The sequence below is a fragment of the Bombus pascuorum genome, chromosome 9, assembly GCF_905332965.1.
Source record: "Bombus pascuorum chromosome 9, iyBomPasc1.1, whole genome shotgun sequence".
Lineage (NCBI taxonomy): Eukaryota > Metazoa > Arthropoda > Insecta > Hymenoptera > Apidae > Bombus > Bombus pascuorum.
In genome coordinates this window covers 2128138-2146601 of record NC_083496.1, presented here as the reverse complement: position 1 = coordinate 2146601, position 18464 = coordinate 2128138, and the positions used below count along the sequence as shown (strand labels likewise).

The following is an 18464-nucleotide window of genomic DNA, read 5'->3' as shown; positions in this document are numbered from 1 at the left end:
CTCCTTTCTTCCATGCGTGATAATTTAAGGTTTGCAGGCGGAATGTTCTAATTAAAATAGAGAAATGTCGCGGACAGGATAGGTTATCGTGGCATAAAACGATTTGAATGAGTTGCCAGTCTTTGGACAAACCAATACCAGAAATGGAAAATTGATTCAGCATTGAAAAGACAAATATATTTTAGTACATAGAATATTTTACTACATCATAACAAATTCAATCTCAGTTAAGTTCGCACGTGACTTTTACGTAGGCGATGACCAGAGTCTAAACGCGCTACGAATTCTGCGTTTAGTTGCTCTCGCAATATTTTTAATCTCGCAATGTAATTAACGGTCTCAAAGTCTCAAATCAAAGTTTTCGATCGATCGATCGTCTTTGTATTCGGAGACTATTGCTCGTACAAATTATTTCAAGCGTGCTATCTATCTACGTTTTATCGGACTAACTTGGTTTGTCTAGAAAAACATCTGACCATAGTCATTCCAGAATCAGGAATCAGCAAACGGCGCAACGCAGCCGATGACACGCAAGACTGTCAGAGGAAATTGAAATAGCGTAGTACACGAGGACTTTTTTCGTTGTTCCGTATAAATTATGCGAACATCGTGAACAGCGAACTTGGCCAACCGTCGATCGATCATCGCACCGACGTGACGGCTCATTTTTAATAAAAAGAGGAACCATCGTAGACCTGCATTCCGTACCGCAAGCGGAGAGGGGACGATGTCGACGTTGTACGCGTTAGTCTCGTTAATGGAAACGGCAGTGAAGCAACAGAGGAGGAACAGCCGTCGCGTACAGTCTTGTCAGCGAAAACTGGACTTAACGATATTAACAAACACCGTTCTGATCTCTGTGAATCTCGTGAAAAGCCCTGGTGGTGTCCTTCCGTCGACAAAATCCTGCCGTGGCAGAAATCCGTGTACGATTACGGAGAGAACAGTCGATATGCACGCCAGCCGAGGTCACGGCCCATAACTCACCCGGGTCGATTAAATAAAACGTCGTGTCACAAATTTCACAGGTCGTAAAGATAATTCATAAACGTGTCTTGGCTGGCTATAAACGATCACCGCTTCGCTCGCAATTTACGGGCTGCAATTGCCGTAGCAGGCTTCCTTTATCAAATTTTTTTTAATCCTGAAACGCGTCCATACGAATATTCACAGCGTTGGTAGCAGAAATTCACGCGGACGACGAGCGTTTGAGAATCGAGCGAAAAATCTGTGTTGCGCGAGAAAAGAAAGAAAACGCGTCTTTGTCACGATATAAGCATAAGACTGTTGAGAAAAAGAGAAAGAGAATTTCGAGAGCTATCGGCGTTATTTTATCGTTAGATACAGTGCCTGTCGTATTACCTTAAATTCTCGATGGAAACTCTCAACCAAAAACTCGAACATCGTAGTTTCTTCTTCTTTTTTCCGGCTATCAAAATCTTATAGGTGTAGAGAGATTACATTCCGATCAACCTTGAATCCCGTTACATCGTTTAACCCATAAAAAGAATTCCTACAAGCAAGCAGCCAGTAAGCGCGCCAGCAAGCAGGGCTCAACAGCTTACGGATTGATCGATAATTAATGCGGCCCGAGCGTAAATTACCGTCGCCGAGAGGGGAAACGTACTAGTCGGCCTGTTTCTCTTGCAGTTTCCCTTCCTAGCGGAACTAACGATCGCAAAGTTGCGAGAATAACGAGACGTGGCTTTGAACGTGGCGTAAGAAAGTTACGTTGTAGGAGGATACGACGAGGCCGAAAAACCAGCAACACTCGTCTACGTAGACTTTTACGGTCAACGAACGAAGGAGAAGAACGAGTGAGAGGAACATGCGAGCGTGAAGGGTAGAAGCCAGGTCGTGAGAAAGAGGCAGGAAGAAAACGAGAAGTTGAGGTGGAAATAAAGAAGGTGAAGAGAGAGGGGGAGGGCGGGGCAGGCGAAAGAAAGAGGAATTACGGTGTAACAAAGAGGATATCCTTCTAACCCGGAGCTAACGTCTACAACGGGGAAGGGAGAAAAAAAACTCGGTGTAACCGGCATGGTTTTTGGTAAGAAGATTTTCACTGACGTCGTTAATTTTCTTTTCTATTTTTCCGGTAAAGCGGTTCGCCGAGGCTCCGTTAGAAAAGAGGGTAACGTCAAAGAGTGGTCCGAGGAACGATGTTATTGCATTGCGGCCAGTAAAGAAGCGAACGGAGCACCAACGAGGAAAGAGGGGAAAAAAACGAAATTATCGGGCAACGGGATTCGTGGCCGTAGGATTTATCCCGGGAGAACGCGACCTCGGGCCAGGGACGCGTTCCCCGAGTTCCTTCTCGGACAATATTCGCGCGAAATTCGTTTTACCCGCATCAAAGAAAACGCTGCCCTCGTTTCCGCGATAGATTCGACTTAAAACGAAACCGTCTCCGCTTTGAAGATTTCGCTTGTCGATCGTCCGACCTCGAACCTGCGAAGATCAGAAGGAACCAGACAAAAACGACGTTCGCTGGGTTAGAATACACCCTTTAACGCGTAGAATTCTACGCATTAGTTTACATAGTAGATCTTTACGTCTCTCGGCTTTCGTATCACGTTGATAGAACGTCGTCTGTTTGACGTATTCGCTTCTAACGCAAAGTTAGTTACTTAGTTCGTAGAACCAGCTGAGTGTGTATTTAGCAAGTAAAATGCGTTTCAATGTTCGCCAGCGCAAGCCTTTCTTTTAAACTCGTTAAAGGTAACAAACGAAATTAGAAAACCGAAGAACAACCCTCTTGAAACTTCACGCGATTACGGGGCAATGCCTGGGAACGGGAAACGCGATTTTTTAATTGCATTCATTCCTGGGGACTGAAGTAAACGACGGTCCTGAAGCAAGAGAAAACAGCTGCCACTTTACGAATCGCTGGTTGATATTAAGCTCTGTAATTCTCTCGTGTTTCCTTTTACCTACTCGTCTGTCGAGGAACAACGTCGCGCAGGCAGGCCAGCGATAAATTCCCGTACCCGGCACCGTCATTAAGCCCGTTAAATGCGAGCAAATATCAGTACGCCAGGCAGCTGCGATTTCATCGTCGCGACTCATCCTTTTTCGCGTTCTTCGACGTTCGGATGCGAGGCATAAATCGTGTACTTACGTTGAATCGAAGTTGTAGAGTGTTGGTACACCCGGGGAAGCTACTCGAGCTACCTGGTCGTGCTTCCTTTCGATCCATCGCGCTTACACACACTTTACACGCTAACGAAACGATTCTGCCTGGTCTTTTCCGGTTCCGCGCATCCTTGTGTATTCTCAGCCAGACAACGATCCTCCTCTGGTTTATTCACGCGGGCAGGTTCGTTTCCAACTCCTTCGTAACTCGCACGAGTTCGTGCTCGCCCCTTTAGGATCGTTGGACGAGAATCACGCGCGGCCCCGTCGTTTTCACCGTGCGTTTACGCGCCACTTTCACCGTGAGCACGCGCGACTGATATTTCGCGCGCGAATTTATCGCAATGCGTCCGAAAACGTCCTCGCTGTCGTTGCTCTACCGTCTTCCCGTAAATCCACGGACGCTCGAACCGTAAAATGCTGTAATTCGACAGTAGTCGTCAACAAAAAGTCGCGAACAAAACCCATTTTCGCGATACGAAGTCTGAAGGACGTGTTTACGTTCGTCTCGTGTAATCTTCGGTCATCGATGTCTATATGCGACGTTTTCAAGGTAAAACGAGTGACCTACGATGACCGACGACGAAGAACAAGGATCTGGCGTTTTATCGTTATTTCAACCTTGCTTTGAACTTAGCGTACTCGATCGACGATACGTGGTCATTTCGGGGCAACTTGTACGAAGCTGCGGAAGCGAGAAACGTAGCTGCAAAGTGACGATCGCGTCTCGGTGGATATCTTTGTTTATTTTCTAATTTGCCGTGTTACAGGCAATTTTACGATTAGATTTGGAAACACGACAAAGCAGAGCGGTTCGAATATTAGAAGGAAGAAATCCCCTTTCGCTGCGAGGGAACTCGAAATGACGAGACACGTCAAACCGCTGACTGTCAGCCAGTCAAACTGCGTGGGCCTCTGCGGGACCGGTCGAGGTAACGGATAATGCGGCTTACCGCAATGTCAAAACTTTTAAACGAGTACCGACAAGACAGGCATAGAGCGATGGGAAATTGGAGGATATTCGAAGGGTGGATATCGAACCCAATGACGCAACGATGACGAGATCAATTTGAATTTCTTCTGGATAATAGATAAGTTCGAATAGTAGGTTGAACATGTAAATTTCCTCGCTATCGATATTCCATGAAACGGATATTAACTTAATCATCCGACCGACGCTGTTCTAATCGAATTTAACCGGACAATAATTATACGATATTCCAGATAAATTATTCTATACAGATTATCCGAGCGCGGTTTTGCGCGCGTTATCGAATCGAATCGTTTTTGATTAACCGTTTAAACGAAATGCTCTCGGATCAGGAAGTTTGATGCATGAAATTAAACGCGGATGTTAACTCGCCAGTTTATGAAAAGGAATATTCAAGCTGATTAAAAATAAATGCAAACTAGACGCGATATCGCCAGATAATGAAAATGTTATAGATAACAAAATCTAATGATAAGAAATTATACTAAGAATCGAGAAATAAATCGGCCAATCGGATCGTCGTTTTTCTATCGGCGCGTATTCCACTGAATTTCGACCAGATACAAAACCATTAATCATCGATAACGAGTCGAAGAACAGAAGGGGCAAATCGATCCTTAAATCCTTTCGAACGAAATTAGAACTCGCTGTTGGGACTAAACCAACTCGTCCGCGTAATTCGATTAAAAGGAGAAAAATGATTCTTCTTTCGCGATTTAAGCGCGCGACGAATAAAAACGATCGAAACAACGGGAAAATCAGCCACGATCCTTCTTATCTGGTGGAAAGGAGGCCGAGTAGAGCGGTTGCGATTCGTTTCACCGCATCCATTCGCGATGAGACGAAGAGACGAAGAAGAGCACGAGGAACAGAGCGCGGCAAAGAGGAGGAGCAGCGAGCCGGCCAGCAGGCTGTATCGATTTTCGTTTCGTTTGCTACATATTTCGTTGGCCGCATCGTCGGCGAAATTTCATTGGCGCCCTCTCGTCAAAATCACATTATCGGATTCACGCGCCGATAACTAAACTACGCGTTGCGTTGTTGCACGCCACGCCGTGAGAAAAGCAAGAGACGAGATTCGTCGGAGAGGTTCGTTAGCGATTGCCAAATTAGCGCGGCAACTTCGGTTATCCGTGGCCCCGACAATTACCACGCCAATTCCTCATTAATGCAAGCATAACGAACGCGCCGATACGAACAGTTTCGTGGCCTGTTTCTTTTTCGGATAGCTGCGCGCCGTTCTCCATTCGTTCACCCGGTACGTATATACGCGGAATGTAAATTAATCAGAAAGACGGTTTAACGATTTCGAGCAACGAGCACCGGTGCGCGTAACGATAAAGCAGAGCGTTAATTTGATATTATATCGTGTAAATAGTTTACCAGCACCGGTACACGATTGCGTCGTCGAATTAATTAAAACCACGGTAGGCTCCAACGACGAGTGTTTATTCGGAAACGATCGCGGTTTCGAAAAATCTTGAAACTGTCGGTGATTTCTGAATTTTTCAGCGGACTGTTCAGTTCGATTCGTCGCGCAATGCAGTCTCGTTGCGATCGATCGTTGCCTCTTCGTTCATATACTCGTCGTTGATGTAAATGCTCTTACGTTTATTAAACCAACGAACGAACGTAATCAATCTATGCAGAAACGCAAAATGCCACGAGAAATATATTCAGGGAAAATGAACAGCTTTACGAAAGAGAGAATAGGGCACGACGAAACGTGGAACCAAATAGCACGACTGACGAATAATCAAAATTTTACTGGTTAATAAAACATGGCCGTATGATTTTCCAGCGCGAGTATTTCGATGGAAGCCCGCCGAGAAACTGACTGAAATTCGCAGCTTCATGGGCATCTGTGGTAGCTAGGAAACGGTATTATATACATACATACATACATATATATATATATATATATATATATATATATATATATAATAGCGTTACATATATACATATATTTTTATATACTTATGTATGTATGTATATACATGTGTGTGTGTGTGTGTGTGTGTGTGTGTGTGTGTGTGTGTGTGTGTGTGTGTGTGTGTGTGTGTGTGTGTGTGTGTGTGTGTGTGTGTGTGTGTGTGTGTGTGTGTGTGTGTGTGTATCGTCCTCTCCTCCATGGCTTACGGGGTATAAAGCCTACGGGGCACAAAATTCGCGTACAGAGGGTGCCGTTTAGTAAGCGCTTTAAACCATCCCCAAAACAGACGCAGCAATTTCGTTACCGAAGGGTTGGAAATTGAAAATTTGATAGGATGAAACAAAATTGCGTTTGATTCTTCCAAACAGAAAATAATTTCCAATTTTTCTCGTATCTTTTTTTGTATTTTCAATTTTTTGATCGAACGTAGTGAAAATTTTGCAATCGCGCTCAGGATTACCCGATATTGATTTATGTATTATTTCGAATATTTTAAACAATTTTAAAGTAATTCGCCAGAGTTTTCAATACCTTTTGTTTCTGAAGAAAAAAAGAAAAGAAAGAAAAAGAAGGAAAACCGGTATTACCAGTGGATTCGAAAGTTTTCAGCAAAAAAAGAACATTCGTTATTTCCGATTTATCAAGCGCGAGGTCGAATCTATCGCTGCCACGGTACCTAATCGGATGTCGAGGGGATAAAGAAGATGCGCACTGCGCACACGCAATCCACCCTTCTATAATTGCCGAATGCTAAGACCAAATAAGTCTCCTTGGAAATGTTATTTCTGAGACTTTATACGAATGATGATAAAATTAAACAAAATATATTCCATCGTGACAATTGTTCGAGTATACTACGAATGTCAAGGTATTCTTTAAAATTCTACAATATCAAGCGACACAAATTCCTTGTATCAACCGGAATTCCCGTGTTAGATTATCGTCGATGAATATATTACTTCGTAGCTAGTCGTCAAATTTCATTCGCGTGTATTCGGTTAGGAAGCAAACAGCGCAAAATATGATAAAGGCGCGATAAGGATAAAAATCCTGGACACGTTGAATAATACAAGAGCCGGGGTAACATCGACTTGCCTGTTGTATACGCGATTCAAAGTTAGACGTCAGTGGGTACGATTCAATTTATGGAGGGACAGTGTGTTTGATTTACACGCGAAACAATTAGAACAAACGTTTCGCTCAAAGTGACTTCACTGCCTCTCGCCATACAAATTCTATTTACGTCGCGCGTCAAATTCAAGTTTATCTGAACGAACGTTTTTTTGAAACTGCATCACCGCGTGGATCTATCGTTACGTGTCGGTCCGAAATCGACAAATTTCGCGAGTCCGAATTACAATCGAAAACACGCTGATCGAGTCAGTCGAAAATCCTGTCGAATTTTCTCTTGCAGGCAATAAATAATCGGTGAATAGAGAGAAATTCTTAATTTCAATTATTTCTCTTCGATTTTTCTCTTAAAATCTTTCTTGGTTCATCGGTAAAGCAAGAAATCGATCGAGGGAGCTTGACGAATTTCAATAAAAAAAAAAGACTAGAGTTCGATAATGAAAATTGGGAAAGGTCACTGAATTGCACAATTACTGAAAAAGGGACGAGGAATAAAGCGAGAAACAGGGGAAGAGGACGCAACGAGGTGGAAAAATCGATCGAAAAAGGACCTTTGACGTTGGATTAAAAATGGGTCGCGCGTTTATGAGTATGCACACAACGACGTGAAAAATGCGATGATGCGCACGTTCCTCGCGCGATATTACTTTAACGAGGTCGAACTAAATCGAGCACTGTGACTTCAGCTCGCCAACATCCACCGCGTCTGTCCTTCGCGGAAAAACTTGCCGTTTCTTTGCTCGTAATCGAGAGAACCTTCCACAAAGGGAACGACAATTAAATATCCCGTTTCAGTCTGCAACAGCTTGCAAGGAAAATTCGAGAACTTGACTCAGACGTGCGTGACGCGCGTAGAAGCGTACAGCCTCATCCGGATATCGTTTTGTTCGCGCCTCTCTCTCCCTCTCTCTTTCCCTTTAGCTCGAATCGAAATAATTCGAAAGTAATTTCAATTTAGCCGGTTCCGACTCCAGCGAGACACTAATTGCGAAAATCGTTGTGGAAGTTGGCCGGAGAAAGTTCGTCAAAACTCCGCGTAATTAGATACCGGACCGTGCTACCTCTTTAAGGAAATTTCGCCTCAACTCGGCGCTGCAAAACGACGATCTTGTAATATTGGATGGAAGGAATGTTCTTCTACTACTACGTTTGGAAAGGCGGAGAACAGGGGTGGTGCAGTTACGTCACGCATTACAGACACGACTACCGCGAATACTGCTGCAACTACGACGTAGTAGCGGTCTTTGTAATTTGTATAACGTAGAAAAGGATTCCAGGATATACATAGTAATTCGATGATCGCGTCTCTCTACGAAGGTAAACTAATTAGTGCGTAAAGTCGATCGTTACTGTATCAAAGGACTGCGCAAACAACCGTTGTAATATTCAGCGATATACCCGACGATAATTTGCCGTTTTACTCTACAGAGACATTGATTTAATATCCAATTACAAGTTCAAATTACACGACGATTCCGACCAACTCGGTGGTTCTGGTCGCTCAAATTTTAACGCTTTCGAATTTCAACGATGCTCTTCCAAAGTGACACAGTTACGTTGACTGAAGTTCAGTGCAGCGCAACATCGCGTAATATATGCGCGAAAACGTCGACGACGCACCTTCGAACGTGCATCCTCCTCGTTTTAAATGACAAATCAAAGACCATCTGCAATTTAGCCTTCGGATACTCAGAGTTTACGTACACGCTCATCCTACGTTTCTTTCCATCGCTGGTACTTAATTAAGATTTTCTTTTTCCTTTTTAAATGTAGGATACGTAGATTATCATTTCGACGTATGAGACAAGAAACGACGTAAAAAGTGATACGCGTACGATCGCGTATTTCCTTAGAAAACCTGTGCTCCCGTTCCTCGCCGATTTAATTACTCCAGATTCTCGTATCGAATGATTTTAATTCCAGTAATCAGCACTATTCAAAGAGTGCTGATATTCCTCTATGCATTATGAAAAACCTCCGTCTCAACTCTCTGTCTATCTCTTCCTTCCTCTTCCGTTTCTCCTGCTCCTCGGTAGCTCTTTCATTTCTCCATATCTTTTGCTCCGGCTTCCTCCAATCGGAAATCAATAACAACACCGCCGTAACCGACCCATTGTTTTCTACCGTCCTTGTGAAATTGTGTCCCAGCGATTCGAGTGGCGCTTTAACGAGACAAGGGCCGCCATATGATTTCAGTGGAAATCGGTTATCATTGATCAAGAATGGGACACAGGCTTTCTTTCTTTTCACGCGCAAAACCCATCGACAGATACAAAGGTAATCGAACTTGGTCGGGCCTTCGCTTCGCTCGCTTCGGAACTTTCTCGGCGCTTTCGAACGAGCGACGGAAAAATCTGAAATATCCTCGGAGTCGAGGAACAATCGCTTCCTGTCCGGCGGTGTTCTCGAATCGAGGAAAAGGCGCTGTGGATAAGGACAGGACGAGAGATAGAAGAAGCACTCGTTCTGGTACGAGCCTCCATTGAAGAGGAGCATTCGTGAAAGGACTGCCAATAAGATTTAATTAATTCCTTCAGTCGAGTTTTATCGAACACCAACCCACACCGCTTTGCTCCGAGCTGAAAAGATTACGACCGGCCATTGATACTACACAAGGCACGCTTTATGGGTCCTTTCACCCTCGCTACCGTTATGGAAACGATCAATGGAACAAATAAATAGAACTCGCGGAAAGAGAACGGGGTAAGATAACTTTGCTCCACTTGAAAAGTGTTTATATTAGCAACGCGATCTTTAATGTAAGACACGGGAAATCGAAGCTAGAATTTTCCTTCGCCTGCACTGCCCTTATTTCTAGAGTCTCGGAGAAGAAGACGCTTCTTTTGAGACACCAAACGTTATAAAATATCCGTGAATATCCGTTTATAAGAATAAAAATACAAAAATTTGCATCGACATCGTCGAATTATTCGACCTAAAGCGTTTCGAGAACCGTTTCGATATTTTACCGTGGAAAAAATAATAAACTCCGAAGAAAAACAGAGAATTAATAAAAATGTTAAAAAATATTTTTTCCAACGAAGCCAAAGATAACAAAATAAAATAAAAGAGGAAAATTTGTCGACGAGAGATGCGTAGAAAATCAACGGACGAGTAATCAATAGTCTGAGCATAACTATTGCGCGTGAAGCAACAATGTATCGTCGACGCACAAATAGGAAGGCGTGGCAGCGTTCATTGGACCCTTAATGCCAATGCCAATGTCAGGGTTTTCCCGGTCAGTAAACCCCCAGAAACCCCCACCTTTAACCCTCGGAAAACTGAGAAAGCGCCATCGCACCCTCGCTTACAAGGATCCGTTGAAACTAACAATCGTCGATCGACAAACTGGGAAGAAACTGTGCGTTGATAACGCAGGGAGGGTCTCGCTTTACCCTCCAAGTACAGATAAGGGTTGAAGCTACGAAGCTGCTGGTTTACAATCCCCTCGTGGATATTGCAGATCATGCCTTTGCCGACGTAGGAACTCTTAGTTTCCTGCATTCACGTACGATTGACACGTTTGGTAAAATAATCGAGCAAGATAAAGGAGAAAAATGACATTTTTAGGTGCAATACACCTACGATAAAATTTTTACAAGATTTTTACACAGCTGACTGTTTAAGATTTACATTGCGATAATAAATAATAGAACGACTATTATAGAATTTAGATTAAGAAGAAAGATTAAAAGATCGAAGATCGTCAATGAATACTCGAAACATCGTTAAATATTTAGAAGCTATTTTCCAAAACTTTGAGCAAACGAAAATGAACATAAAGCTATCGGACGTCATGTAAGATGCAAGAACGGCGCAGCGAATCGTGAATTTGTCGCGCGAGCGACGATAATCTACTTACCATTTGTTTATCAAGCGCCTCCATAATTTCGCCGACATCGCCGACGACCACGGCTTGTTTTCGCAGCATCTCTTCTTCGACCGTCAACCAGTCGCGTATCTGAAACGGAGATAAAATATCGTTATTATAATTCTATTGTAATTTATTATCGTTACACTTGTCGTACTTTCAGTTTCCTACGATTAGAAATAAAAACAACCTGTTAGATTGTATCGAAACATAAAAATCTTCCAAAAACGGTAGCTGACAAAGTTGACGAAGTTTTGTGAAATCCAAAGGTGTGATTATCAAAGTAAGCGATTATCTTAATATTTCAAAAACTTTGAAGAGAACAAAGAAAAAACGGCATGAAAACGAAACAGGAAGACAATTTCGATAACGCAAGACCGATTTTTAAATCGGCGTATTTATTCCGAATGTTAATACCAATTTCGTGGAATAAAAATAGCGAATGTGACTTATCGTATTTTTTCCCAATACTCTGTATAGGTTTTTAGATGAATAAGAAGGTTATTTTACCCTAGAGCGTAGAAATTCCCTGTTGGAATAAAAATATTGGAAAGTGATGGAATGGAAACGGAAAGAAGACATCGATCAGAGGGGAATGGGATGCGAACAGGATAGGGCCGAATCGAGTATTTACAGCCGGAAATTAGCTGGGAGTGCCTGTCCGTAAGTGGCTCGCTCCGTTTCCTGATATCAGGCAGGAGACCAGGCAAAACGTACCGATACACGGTTATTACAGCAAAAACATTACGCGCGCCACGTCTCATTGTCTTTCGGGCATTGTTCCTATAATTACGAAGCATTGTGTCTGGTAACGAGATTATCGTGGTAAAACGAAAATTTCACCGCGAATACCTCGCATTTCAATAATAACAGACAATAATTTTTCTCCGTGAAAGCCAGCAGCAGCGCGCATAATTAAATATCAAGGATACACTGCTTAATTACATTTCCATTCGGCCGAGCAATAAAAACGCTTCGATAACACGATCGAGCCATTCGATATGCTACTACGACGTTGTAATCGGTATAGAAAACCGCGTGATTACTTTTTTGTTCCACCTCGAAAGATTTACTCCGTTCTATATGTAGAAAAATGCGACAGGAACGTTCGAAAGCTTGATATCGAATTGGATGCGCCGAGACAAAGCTGTCGTTTGGCCATACAGTTTTTCTTTGCATCGGATTAACGAACAACTTGTACGCTTTTATCGCTACGAGAACAACAGGCATTACTCAACGTGCTCGATAGACCGTGTTACGCGTACGAAGGTTGAACGACCCGCAATGTACAATTTTCCTTCGCTAATTGTATTTTTCGTATTTATTGTGCTCTTGCTTCGTAATACGGAATCACGTTCGTGGAACGAATCGTCGTTCCAGATCGAGAAAAATAAAGTTTAATCTCCACTCGGCTTCGATGAATCTATAAGAACGGTTAATGGCTTATGGCGTTATTTTCCGATATTTTTATATTAACTGTTGAAAAAACCCGCGCGAACGTTGCTCGTAAAGGAACCGCAAAATAATTTCTACTGTGAAAATTCTGCCGATCTGGAGACAACGCGGCCGTATCTCCATCTAAAAAGGAAACGACGTTTACGAGCCACTAAAAAGTGGACGAACAATCATAATCGACTTCGGATGCCGGGTAACGCAGCCAGGAAACGGATGTTCGAGGACAAGCAATGTTTCTGCGAGTCTTGAGCGTGTAACTTTCTGGGTAGGTCGATAAATCGCGAAAGAGATAAGCCGGAATGCTACAGGAAATTAAGGTCTCGCTCGGCTCGACATTTTCTCCCCCCTCGACGAGTCTGTCGGAGCTTCGTATCTGAGCCAGTGTCCTTCCTCTCTGGCTTTCACTTTAGCCCTCCGCTTCCACATAAAGCCGACCTGATTAAGTGCATGTTGTCGAAGAACGATCATATCTCTCATGTGGTTTTCTTCACGGCGTACTTTTTTTTCCCCGCCCTTCTTGAAAAGCCTCGACGAGAGAAGCCCGATGAAAATGAAAGGCCTAGACGTCGTCCCCCGGCAGTCCCGAGGGAACACACAGCCAAGGAGGGTGGAAGAATATATATGTATACACGAGCAAGAAAATATTCCTGCCAGTCCTCGTATATATGCCACCAGACTTTTCACGCGACAGTAGATTTGATATTTGACCCGCTGAAAAATGCGCCCCGTAGAACGATGATTATCGTCGTACATACACAGTTGTCGTACGGAATTTCAGAGCAACGTGGAATTGCGAAGATGATTGACGAAGAAAACAATGCGAGTAACAGCTGCAAGCTGTAGGCAAATATTTTTTTACGATTTCTTTCCTTCCTTCTTTCTTTCTTTCTTTCTTTCTTTCTTTCTTTCTTTCTTTCTTTCTTTCGTGTTGACTTCAAACATTCTTGGCTTCTTCGTCATACAGTTCACTCTTGACTAACTTTCTCTTTGGTGCACGCTTCAGAACGTTTACCACGAGCACACACTCGGCTATCCTCGTAAAGCTAGACGAACAAGGCTGCACGTACTATACGAGGACAATTGAAATTAAATTTGTTTCGCAACAGCGATATCGTGTTTAAAATCTTCCTGCAAGTCGCTCGATCGCGTTGATGTAAAACAACGAACAACGACAATCGACTTTTCAGAAAATTTTATCCGTGTTGGCGCGAACGAGAACAGGACGACAGAATTAAAAATACTGAAAGTCGAACGATCACCGTGGCTCGGTCTGACCTATATCGAGCCTCTTCCACTTGTTCCGCCCGTATCACTCGAAATAAACGAACGGCTTAATTTGAAATATAAACGCAGCTGTGACGAATCGATACGAGGTTCGACGGATGATGAAAATAGACAGAATCCATTTTATTCGATAGCCTTTCGATCGGCCGGCCGTATTTTTCTCCAAGCGAGAAGAATTCTGAAATAATTCCCGAGGAATCGATAAGATAACGAGAAATAGTTCGCGCATTTGCAGCGAAACTGTCGGAGGATTGTTAACGGAACATGCTAAAGGATCAATCTCGAATCCTCGAGATAGCGAAGGAAACACCGGCCAACTGTATCGACGGAGTATCGATATTAAATTTCTCGATGAAATTGCAATTATTTTCGCTTCGAACCGAAACGAATCGAATCGATCGCGTTTCGTCTCTGTTTCTTTCCGACGAAACGGCCGAAACTTCCCGGTATTCGTGGCGTACTTCTGCGTGAAAAGTTCAACGACTCTTCTCCAACGTTCGAGCGCCCTTCCAACCGCATCGTTCGCCATCGTTGTTTTACTTTCTCTATGGATTGTTCTGCCGTAAAAAAAAATTCCTTTCCATCCCCTGGCTGGCTTGCGTTTTTTCAGCTTCGAAATACGAACGTTTTAAAGCAACAAATAACGAGAAACGAAGGAAACAACGAAATGGCATCGAAACGAAGGTAAATCGAGGACCAGAGCGAATTTAATATAGAGGAAAGGTTGACAGGGCTTGCACAACGTGCGAATACACGAGGGTACCATGCGCGTCAAATAGGAAAACATGTCGCCGAGACGACCAACAAGAATCTAATAAGCTAGATACCACGGCCTCCTCAAAGGAAAATGTGCTACAAAATAGTTCCTGCGCCAGGAGACACAGAAACGAGGTTTTGTACGTACTACGATGGAAAGAAGCTACGGTCTAGAAACACGATGCACGACCAAGAAGGATAGAGTGGCTAGAAGGAAGCCAATGGACGAAATCCTGGCGTCGATATAAAGAACACACGTACCTCTCTCTATATCACATTCTTTGTCGCGAACGGAAAATGTAGTTTAAAAACTTCGCCATGGACAAACGTAACGCGAATAAATTGAGTCTTAAATCGAGCCCGCTTAAAAATACTGCAACCTACTTTGCTATTGCGAGGGGGTGCCCTTTTGTTTGTCTTTCGTTTCTTCGTCTTTCTTTTTTCCTGATTGCACAGAGAAACCGGCCTGAAGAGGCAATGACGGCCGAGTTAATCAATTCCGTAAGTAGCATAGCGTGCACGAAACGAGGCCTAACACGGGGCAAAATAGAATTTCATCGGCAACTCCGATTCCTGTTCGAGTCTCGTTACCTCGAAGCCTCTCGTCGCTTTATGCAAACAGCACAATACTTGTCAGCGAGACAGCATAGCCGGAAATGGAAGAAGGGAGGTAGCTGTTATGACGTCGGACCGAGCCTCGAGTCTGACTGTTGACTCGGCAAATAGGAAAAGCGTACCATACAATCGACACAATAGACGAGCAGAGATGACAATAAAAGCTATCCGACCGAGATAATTACGAATTTTTATCTAGGCCGTTCGACTAGAAATTCGCTTATGTAAGCTGTAAAGTGTCACACGCCCATCTACACGAGGACACGCTTTCAACGAAACTGGCGCAAACGTGTCTCCATTAAGGACGCCGAGTTTCGAATTTAGAACGCTATTTTTGGAGATGCCAAGTTTCACGTGTTCGAAGAGAAAGTTTACGGCACAGAGAAGCCTAAACTTTTAACCGACCCTACCTGGATTTTCGCTTCCACTTCAGGATCGATGAAGAGATATAGAACGCGTGCAGAATTTACGCAATTGGTTTCTACCGAATTAAATTTATTTCACGTGCGAACATCTTACATCCGTGTCTGTAGGAACTTATCTAAGAAAATAATAAAGATTGAAAAAGGAAGAAGTTGTTCAAAGTATCGAGATCATAAAAGATATAACTTAGCAAACACGAAATTGGCACCCCGCTGGGGGTAGCCACCCACGTGCTATATTTATTTTTATTTTATGTTTTTATTACCAATGAGATATAACACTTTACCAAATGTCCCTCAGGACAAATTGTAAAAACCAAAATAAACTGAAAAAAAAAAGTATCGAGATATTCGTGTTAGTCGAACGTATTTAGTAGGTTACACTGGAATACGTAAATGACAATCGTCGAAGCGACGCGACACATTTACACGAGATAAAGGAAGAAATGCGCGAGCGTGCAAAGTACCCTCAACAGGCGGGAACAATATAGCACGCGGTACGAGTTAAAAGGAGCTTGATAAATCGGTACACGGATCGTTGCACAAAGGAACCTCACAAAAGGACAGGCGAGGATGACGTAAGGGCGAAGAAATTGCGCCGAAAATGAAGCAAATAGAGACGATACCTGTGTTTTAGTATGTTAATGCGCTCCTTATAAGCAGAGACGACCCTCAAAGACAGTATGTCTTTAAACGTCGTGAAGAATCTATCGTACAAGCTTTAAACAATGTGTTAAAAAATATAGAAAAAAGGCACGCTAAAAATACGAGTGAAAAGTCAAAGACTTTTACACAGACGCGTTGTTTGATCAGAATGGTTATTAAAGTCACTACAGAAGACCTGTCCAAAAGAAACGCGCTTTATTGCCTCGAAACAAAATGTGAGAAAAGTAGTTCCGTCACTCAACTGGCGAACAATATTTTAACAAGTCGCCCGAAGCAACTTCGTTGTTTGCAGACAGGCAAACTTCTCGAAGAATACGTTTTGTACAAATAGAATCCAAACGCTGCCAGTAGCACAAACACGTAATAAAGTCGACGGACCTGGCTATCGTACAACGTGGCGCGACTGACGAACGAAAATTTCATAATGGAGAGATATGAAATTCGGTTGAAAGAGGAGCGGTCTTTTCCAGCACAGGGAATTTGATTTAAAAAAAAAAAAAAAAAAAAAAGAAATGGAAGTAGAAAAGGAAGGAGGATGATCGAAAAAGAAACGACGAGAAGGAAAATGGAGATTATAAGAGAAGGTCGTGTCGAGGAAATTTCGGACATCCTGTCGGAGCAGCCACTTCGATAAGACGTTCCAGATTCGAGTATGGGACGAATGAAGATCAGGTCGCCGCGAAGGCAGAGAAACGGGAGAGTAACTCGATAAAATTGACCGAGTTATACGGCTGCACGAGCGGTTCGACGCTCCTCTGCGCCGTCTCCGCGCTGTCCACCGGCGTCACACAAATCTAATTCCTGTCCCTGATAACCGAACTCATGCCGACCGTGGCAGAATATTCCGCCAGAATCGAGCTCCTTCGGAATTTTTCGCTGTCGGCATATTTCAGACGAAGCTATTCCCGACTACGTAAAACTACGTAGGTGGAAACGTTCGACGCAACAAATAATCGTAGCTGATGCTGCGAGAACCAGCGAGATTTCTTCGAGACACGAGACAAATAGAGAAATACGACGAATTCCTCGCTTACTTTTTTCGAGATCGTGGAATTGGGCAAGAAAGCTACTTTCCATTCTAACGGCGAGACTCGATTCTCCTTTTTCCACTTGGACTATCTAAAACTGTGACTTTTCTTCGTAACTTGAGCGACATGTTAATACGTTTATAAAAATTTGATACGGCAAGCATTCAGATATTTTCGTGCTGCTTCTATTAATTAGTAATTTGAATTTAGCGTTACAGGTATGAATAATGTAGTATCGTGGACAAGCGGCCAGAAAAATATCGGGTAAACCATAAACATTGTCGCGAGTCGAGGTGCCGACAGGCCCATCGATGTGTCGTCGGTCCTTCGGTCGAAGAGTTTCGTAGAAAAAAAGGCCTGCGTGACTCTGACCACGAGCGTGGTGAGACTAAGACAAAGGGACAAAATAGATGCACCTTGGTACGTCACCAACGAAACAATACATCGCGACCTCAAGACACCCACAGTCAAAGAATTATCCAAATTCAGCAATAGACACAACCACCAAAACCCTCTAATTACTCAACTGCTCGACACGTCGGAACAGATCCGCAGGCTAAAAGGATATTACTCCTTAGACCTAAGCACTAGATCAAATAGAATCAAACATACTATAAACACTTATTAATCGTGTCATAGTACCACGTCAGATAAATTTACTTAAAATTCTCTAACGAGAATTGATTGTCAAATAAACACAAATAAATAAGAGAAAAAAAGTGTCAGTGGAGAAGTCAAAGAATGTGAATCGAGAAGTTAGAGAGTGTGGTCCGTGTGAGAGAGAGAGCGTTGGATCCGTTGTGACGAGAGTGGCAAATTAATTATTGAGTTGTCTAAAGTATAATACGTTATTGCGATTAGCTCATGTTAAATAACCATCGTTTCCTGTCTAATCAACATCTGTACAATCCATATATTCGTAAATAAACCATCATTAATTATTAGTATTTCCCGATACTACAGTAACGATATTCTTTACTTTATTAAAATTTTCTACGATGATAGAATTCTTAAATTCTTGTTTCCTATCAAAAGCAGCGACTCCAAACTTTTGACCAGTAGAGCGCAGAATGGGTACAGATTTTTTAATATTCCCTAAAAGTACATATCTGTATTCGAAAACATAGATTTCGGGGTAAGCAGTCGAAACGCACGATTAAAAGCACACACCGTGAGATTT

General features: G+C 42.9%; 1 protein-coding gene across 10 annotated transcripts in view; it reads right to left on the bottom strand.

Moving 5' to 3' along the window:
* The window catches only part of LOC132910266 (dystrophin, isoforms A/C/F/G/H), a 455671-nt gene that overhangs the window by 357441 nt on the left and 79766 nt on the right, over nt 1-18464 (bottom strand). For all 10 annotated transcript variants that reach the window (XM_060965815.1, XM_060965814.1, XM_060965813.1 and 7 more), the window contains one exon: nt 11050-11148. In XM_060965815.1, coding sequence (XP_060821798.1) covers nt 11050-11148 — 99 coding nt within the window. The remainder of the gene's footprint in view (nt 1-11049; nt 11149-18464) is intronic.